The sequence below is a fragment of the Podarcis muralis genome, chromosome 16 (genome assembly GCF_964188315.1).
Source record: "Podarcis muralis chromosome 16, rPodMur119.hap1.1, whole genome shotgun sequence".
Classification (NCBI taxonomy): domain Eukaryota; kingdom Metazoa; phylum Chordata; class Lepidosauria; order Squamata; family Lacertidae; genus Podarcis; species Podarcis muralis.
In genome coordinates this window covers 16,094,488-16,102,299 of record NC_135670.1, presented here as the reverse complement: position 1 = coordinate 16,102,299, position 7,812 = coordinate 16,094,488, and the positions used below count along the sequence as shown (strand labels likewise).

Genomic DNA, 7,812 nt, shown 5'->3' with positions numbered 1-7,812 from the left:
TTAAGGGCATCGCAGCAAGGCGTGGAGCTCAGCGCTGAGAGAGCTCATTGTAAAAAGGCAGGCTTCAGACCAGCTTCGGAGCAAAATCTTGCAAGAGGGGGAAAGCGACCCAAGTGTTGGGACTTTTAAATTTAGAGAAAAGGCAAGGAAGAGGCAACATGATAGAAGTTTATAAAATAATGGATGTCACGGAGAAGGTGGATAGAGGATTATTATTATTTTTGCCCCTCTTATGACCACAGCTCGTGGAAATCCAATGAAGTAGAATGTTGGAAAATTCAGGATGGATAAAAGGAATTCTTCACACAGCACGTAACCTGTGGAACTCTCTGCCACAGTAATGGTCAGCAACCTAGAAGGCTTTAAATGAGGATCAGGCAAGTTCAGGGAGAAGGCTAAGGATGGCTACTAGCGGCGGCTCTGTTCTGCCTCCACAGCTGAAGGCAGGAAATGCTTCTGAATACATGAGGGAGGGAGGGCTCTGGGCCTCAGGCCCTGCTTGTGGAGTTCCCAGAAGGGGCACCTGGTTGGCCACTGTGAGAACAGGATCCTGGACTAGATGAGATCCCATTAGGTTGACCCAGCAGCCAGGCTCCTCCTATGTTCTTGAAGTGCAACCAGCAGAGCTTATGGGAGAGAAGCTACCCGACATATTCCCCTTTTTCCAAGTGACAGGCATAGTGCTGGCTGAGACTGATGTGAGTTGCAGCCCAAAACATCTGGAGGGAATTAAACTGGCCAAGGTTGGGCCAACTGAAGAGGTCCCAAAGCCAGAGTAACGTACACAGCAAGAATTAGCACAATGGCACAAAAACCCCCTATGATCTAGCAGGTGTTGGCTAGGGCCAAGTCCCACTGAAATAGTGTTCAAGTCATGCCTAACTTAGAAGCACCACCGGGCTCCAGACCTGGTCTTGGTTGAGCTCAGCAAACCTAAGTGCTAGAGCTGTTTTCTCAAATCTCTGCTAAAACTTCCCAAATTAAAGTTGCAGGTCCAATTCAATTGCACTCAAACATGTTTCGAGTAAGGATGATCTGCCCCTCAAAAGCAACACAGGCTGCACATGCTCAAGAGTGCAGAAGGCCATCTGGACGCCACAGAAACTTGGCACACCCCCATGCCTTAAAGAGGAAGTTGCATCTTGCAAAGGGACACAGCATGCCTTAGAGTAGTGGTTTGTTTTTAAGCCCCATGGGAGTTCCACTTTGGTGGAAACTCAATAATGTTGCACATCCACATTTTCAGGGATTTAAAGTCCTGTCCACCCCTACTACTACAACAACAGCAACATAATAATAATTTATTATTTATACCCCACCCATCTGGCTGGGTTTCCCCAGCCACTCTGGGCGGCTTCAAACCAAATATTAAAAACAATACAGCATCAGACATTAAAAACTTCCCTAAACAGGCCTGCCTTCAGTTGTCTTTTAAAAAAAGTAAAATAGTTGTTTATTGCCTTGACATCTGCTGGGAGGGCCTTCCAAAGGGCAGGGGCCACTACCGAGAAGGCTCTCTGCATGGTTCCCTGTAAACCATATACTATCTATACTATACTATATACTATAGTATATAGTATAGTATAGATAGTATACTATATACTATACTATAACCTATACTATAGGGTTGGGGCAGGATCCATCCCCAGATGGCAAGGAGGCCAGTCAGAGAATCGGGCAGATGCCACAAGCAGCCTTCCTATGGATGGGCGATTTGGACTCACGAGAACCTCTTTTTTAAAGCTGGGCGTGGGCAAACTCTCTTGGGTACGCCCTGCTCGTTTCAGAATCAACTGGAAAAAGAACAACTCTCTTTGTAGAGGGAGAAGTGGGAGGAAATCAAGGGGTTCCCCAGCCCACCTTTGCTCCCATCATATCCCCTATAACTCAGACCACATGAAGGCTCAAGAGCAGGCATCCCCAACCTGCGGCCCTCCAGATGTTTTCGCCTACAGCTCCCATGATCCCTAGCTAACAGAACCAGTGGTCAGGGATGATGGGAATTGTAGTCCAAAACATTTGGCGGGCTGAAGGTTGGGGATGCCTGCTCAAGAGAGACACGAGCAAACCAGAATACAGGGAAGAGTTGGAAGCCATAAGAACCTGCTGGGTCAGGCCAATGTCCCACCTAGTCTAGCATCCTCCTCTCAAGGGGCCAAGCAGATACCCCAAAGGGAAACCCCCAAGCAGGACCCAAGCACAAGAGCCATCGCCCTTCCTCAGGCTTCTAGCAACTGGTATTCAGAAGCACTGCTTCCTCTGTCTGTGGAGGCACAGCATAACCATTATGGCTGGTAGCCATCAATAGCCCTCTCCTCCATGAAGTTGGGATGCGGGTGGCACTGTGGGTTAAAGCCTCAGCGCCTAGGACTTGCCGATCGAAAGGTCGGCGGTTCAAATCCCCGCGGCGGGGTGCACTCCCGTCGTTCGGTCCCAGCGCCTGCCAACCTAGCAGTTCGAAAGCACCTTCAGGTGCAAGTAGATAAATAGGGACCGCTTACCAGCGGGAAGGTAAACGGCGTTCTGTGTGCTGCACTGGCTCGCCAGATACAGCTTGTCACGCTGGCCACGTGACCCGGAAGTGTCTGCGGACAGCGCTGGCTCCAAGCCTATAGAGTGAGATGAGCGCACAACCCTATAGTCTGGCAAGACTGGCCCGTATGGGCAGGGGTACCTTTACCTTTACCTTTTACCATGAAGTTCAATCCCAAGGCCCCTGGCTTGGCATCTTTGCTCAGTTGACCCAAGTTAGGGCGCAGGTTGTATGGACCGCTGAAGGCTTTCCCCACCTCAATGGAACACGCCATCGTAGGAAAAGAAGTATAGACCACATCCCTCCTCTCCAATAAAATACAAGTGACCACAGATAAAGATTTACAAACATCTTGCATTTTTATTAAGCCAGTCGATGTGTTCCAATCTTACATAGTGGAGGGCCGTATACCAGTAAGTCAGGGGCCAGTTCACATCTCTTCCTCCTCCCGCCCAACTCATACTGAGAAGAGCTTTATATGGATGCTCAGATATGGCTCCTGGCCACCTTTAGGACTGCAGATCTCGTAACACGCCTCCCCCTTCCCACTGACTTTTGAACTCCCCACGCTTTTCAGAGAAGCTGCAGTTTGGGCCATACCCCACACCGTTTCTGCTGTAGTCCAAGTCTTTGGAAGCAGCCAGCTCTGGTGCGCAAACTGGCATCAGCGGCAGCTCCCCCCCCCCCCAATTTCTCTCCTGCCATGTTTTCCCAGCCAGAGAATCTCGGCTGGATTTTTTCTCCCTTTCTAGATGCAGAGAACACGCACACAACATTTAAGGAACAGAGTTAAGCGATGGAAGCAGGAAGAAAAGAACTGGAGGGCTATTTGGCACAGCCTACAAGGGTATCTATAGAATTCAAACCCATGTTTCCACCCATGGCTAATGTCCCATGTGAAACACACACACACACACACACACACACACACACACACGGTTCTGATGACAGCCCAAAAGATCAGGTTTACTTGGGTGGATGAGCAGCAGAAAACCCAATTTCCGGGAACATAAAATATTAAGATGGATTTCCCACATGGTTTCTCTCTTCCTGCTTAGCCAGAATTGTTGGGGCTCTGGAGAGTCATTATCACCAGGGCCAGAGCTTGGTTGTACATCATTGGGTTAGGAAAAGGAACTCCCCCCCCCAAACAGTAGACTCAAATGTGCCCTCTGTGCCTTTGACCTTTGCCATGTGCTAAGCATTAGGTAGAAGCAGCTCATACAAAGGAGACCGTACACATTTACCATCCCTTCTTCCTTCTGACAAGCCAGTCACAGACTCCCAACAAGTGAGGACGGAAAGAGGGAACCTTTTTAAAAAGAGAGAAAATCCAACCAGAATTGTTTTACTGCTTACTAGGAGTTAGGCTACACTGCAGAGATGGTCTAAAGGTGGGTGCGATACTGATGGTGTAGCCCAAACAAGATGTTTCAAAATCCCTTTACTCCTCCATCCACTTAGAGGAAAACAAAGGGCCTGGCCCCATCATCACCTGCTGCTGAATGTTTGATGGGTAAACAGGTTGGATTTCAAAGCTGAAGGCCACAGGGGCTGCTGTTGGAAGCCAGGTAGGGTGCCGACAGAGCTGGTTGCAAATTTGGCAGGATCTGTTTCCTCAGTAGTAATAATGATGATGATAAATTTCCACACCAAACCCTGCTTCCAAAAGAAACAAGGCTCCAGGCTTGAAAGCCTCACCTTTTCTTTTTCTTTAGATCAGCCTGGACCTCCTTGGCAAGAGTTACTTTTGGGTGAAGTAATAATCTCCAAATGGAGGGAGAAATGTCAGAATTTACATTTAAAACATCCAATTAGCTTGAGCCGATTATTTTTCCCCCAAGTGCTTTTTTGGGGGTTCATTTATAATTTGTAATCTAATTTTAACTTCTCCAAAACGGTGGCCCAACAAACAGCACATACACACACGCGTGCACACACATACGCAATGCAGAAAATGTACAGAAGTACTTTTTGTTGGAAGCTCTTTCGAGAGTTCTGATGGGCCATTTGGACCTCTTTTGATACTCCTTCAAATCCTCCAATACCTATTTGCTCTGGCAGTCCAGCTCACCATTTCTGTAAAATCCCTGTTCAATTCACAAAGGGTCCACCTGCACCTTCTCCAGCTGCAGGAGGAGCAAGGGAGGGAAGAGAGGTTCTGCCAAACCTTACCCTGCAGGATAGGAGCATTCAACTGCCTGCACTTCAGAAGGGCAGGATTCTTCCCACAGCCAAACCCTTGGAGAATCCTTAGTTACTTGTTTCTCAAAGTACAAAGAGGACTTCAGTGCTGCAAAAGTACCTTACACAGCTGGTGGGCTGCACTCAGCTTGCAGAACTACATACACTCTTCTTTTTAAAAATGCCCATTTTATGTCGAGTCATTTTGCCCTGCCCCCCGGTTTTAAAATATATCACTCAGGTAACAACTCCATTTCTTGATTCCACTGCCTCTTCCACCAAGGCTAAAACTTGTCCCTCACAACTACAAAGTGGTCTAGTTTGCTGGCATTTCTGAAGTCTGCACATGCTCTTGTGTACCTTCCTCTCCTCTCCTTGGCCCAATTTGCATCATGGAAGCTCTTCCCCTGCCTTCTGCTTCACCATTTCGAGCAGAACAGCCCAGAATCCCTTAAAAAAAACATAAAACCCCAAAGCAAAACCAGGAGGGAGCAGGTGAGCAACAAAACCCCCCTTTTTTTCAGTGTATCCTCTTGGAGGCAAATGATGGGACTCGTGTTCGGTTGCTATTTTGAGAGTGCTAGGATGGCTTAAAAAATTATCAAGCACGTGCTAAGCCAGAGAAATCTAACCTATGGTTCCCAAAGGGTGGCGGCTGTGCTGTCGCCTTCCTGCAAAAGGTAGGGGCATAATGGAAGCAGCGAAGAATTTCATCCTGGGTGCCTTGTTAGGGGTGGGAAGGACGCCTGGGAACAGCATAAAATGTTTGAATGTTTGGGGCCAAACCCCATTAATGGAAAACTCAAAAGCTTAAGAAACACAACCTGATTAAAAAGAGATCGAGAGAAGCAGGCGGCAAGGGCCAAATACAGAACCTGCAGAAAACCATCCAAGATGGCGGGCACTGGATGGCCCCACAAAGCCACCAGAGGCATCGCTGCCTTGGAGGAAACCACACCTGGCTCTCCAAGAAAACAAGAGTGGGGAAAGGGGGAGGCCTGGCTGGCAACTCACCCATTTCCTATTTGCCTGGCGGAAGGGAAGTGGAATGCAGAAGGAAGTCCTCACAGGAAACTGCTTCCAAGCCCTTCCAGTCTCTTCCCTTCCCAGAGGGTGTCAAAACCAGGCCTGGGGGTGGGGAAGGAAGACTTGGGAGGTGTATAGGGCAAAAGCTTATTAGGCCCTGAGGTGGCCCGGCCCCCATAAGAAAAAGCTAGCTTCAAGAAGAAATGGTTTGCCACTACCTGCATCTTTCCAACAGTGACCGTTTGGCAGGCTCAACATAAAACACTGGCCAATGCGGAAGGGAGTCAGGCGTAGAGAACCCATTCAGGAACCTCAACACTCAGACCTTAGTTAACCCTTCCTGGTTTATGGTATTTCAGAGGAGGCAGAGAATACTAGGGGAAGGGAGGCCCCATGGCTTTCTCTGTGGCAAAGGGATACCGTCAGGTTTCCTCCTTCTCCTGCTTAGCCTGCAAAGGCCCCCTTCACTCCTCTCCAATAGCTCTGCACAAGAGGCCAGGCCTTCATCCCTCCTACAACAGCCACAAGGAGCCAGAGAAAATAGGGTTTGTTTGTTTTTCAGGGCAAACCAAGAAACCCAAAGCAAGCCCAATAGAAGGGCCACCATTTTCTAGTTACCTGTTGTCTGGTGAACAGGGGAATAGAAAGGGGAGGCAGGCGGAACAGCACCATGCAGGCGGTCGCTTAACCCCAGGGAATGAAAGGAGAGCTGTAATGTGGGGTTTGTTTCCTCCCTGGCTCAAGCAGCCCAAGATGGTCTATGACACCACTCACGAAACGCAACACTTTATGAGAAAAGCAAGGCGTGGGAAGGTGGTGCGGTTTTTGGACAGGCAGAGTGGAGGGTGCAGAAAGGGAGGAGAATGAGGCCCACTGTTTCCTTTTCACAGCTAACTCTTCCCACCCCCAAGGAAATAAATAATGTTTTCATTCGGAAGCTTCTTATAGAGAGCTGTTTTGCTTTGCTGAGACAGGATCACTGTTCCCCTGTCACCTTGACATCTTTCAAACACTCAAAGGTGAAGAACCCTCCCCAGTTTTGGGGGGAAGGGGGAGACAAGGGAGGGGAAAGGGAAAAACAACACAAGAGGCGTGGTCACTAAGCATAAAAAAAAGAAAAACACAATAAGGGGAAGGGGCGGAAATGAAATAAAAATGGGAGAGGAAACGTCCTCCTCCCCATCACCAGATTCTGAAAGAGCCTCCTGCAAATCCTGATCCCCTCTCTCAGGATCACCGGCTCTTTCACAGCATGGATCCGGTGGCAAAAAGTCACAAATGTCGTGTTTTTGTTTCAAGCGTAGGCGACAAGCTGCCTGCAGGATCCTGGAGACAAGAAACCAAGCAAGCTTTTTGGAGATGAATGGAGGCCCTCCCTCCCACCGCTCCCACCCGTCCCCATCAGCTGGGAGAAAAGGAGACCACCTCTCCTCTGTCCGGCCAAGATCCGTCTCTCTTCCCCAAGCGGCTGCGTGGTCTGCTACAGACGCCGCCCGTTTGGTGAGATGGGGAGGGGATGGCGGGGGTGTGGATGTGGGGTGGTGTTTCGTGCACACGCCCAGCTGCTTGTTTTTCATGGATTGCCGCCGCGGCGGCAGCTGCTTCGTGTCCAAATATCGCCTGTGGTTTTGACTTCTTTCGTTCCAACGCTGCGCGTCCAAAGACGGGGAGACAGAGCTTCAACCAACCCAGCGGCTTCTCTCCCCTCAACCCATTTCCTTCCACTGCTTGTAGAATTCCAGAACGTTCTTTATCTCGACGCTGGCGTTGGCTGCCGCCTGGATCGCAGACTGGGGAAAGAACAAGGGAGTTGGGATCCAAGTGCAGTAAGGCCCTGGAGGGGAGGTGCTGCTCTTTGCATCTCGCCCTGTAACTCTTAGCTACCCATGATGTAACCATCCTCACCACCCTGAACCTCAGGCCTTTCTAGCCCTGAATTCTGTCTTCCAACAGTATCTGGGCAGCTGAATCCTGGGGAAATCACAGGCAGAACATGGTGGTGAAATTGCTCACTTGCTGCCAGCAACAATTAAATAGTAAAAATGGAACCTTGCCTCCTGGCAAATTAA

The 7,812-nt window shown here is 49.3% G+C and overlaps 1 protein-coding gene across 1 annotated transcript in view; it reads right to left on the bottom strand.

Moving 5' to 3' along the window:
* Positions 1-2,867: 2,867 nt before the first annotated feature.
* The window catches only part of SMG5 (SMG5 nonsense mediated mRNA decay factor), a 34,812-nt gene continuing 29,867 nt past the window's right edge, over positions 2,868-7,812 (bottom strand). Inside the window, exon 22 of the mRNA XM_028709041.2 lies at positions 2,868-7,533. Within this exon, the coding sequence (XP_028564874.2) occupies positions 7,450-7,533 (84 nt within the window). The 3' untranslated portion in view covers positions 2,868-7,449. The remainder of the gene's footprint in view (positions 7,534-7,812) is intronic.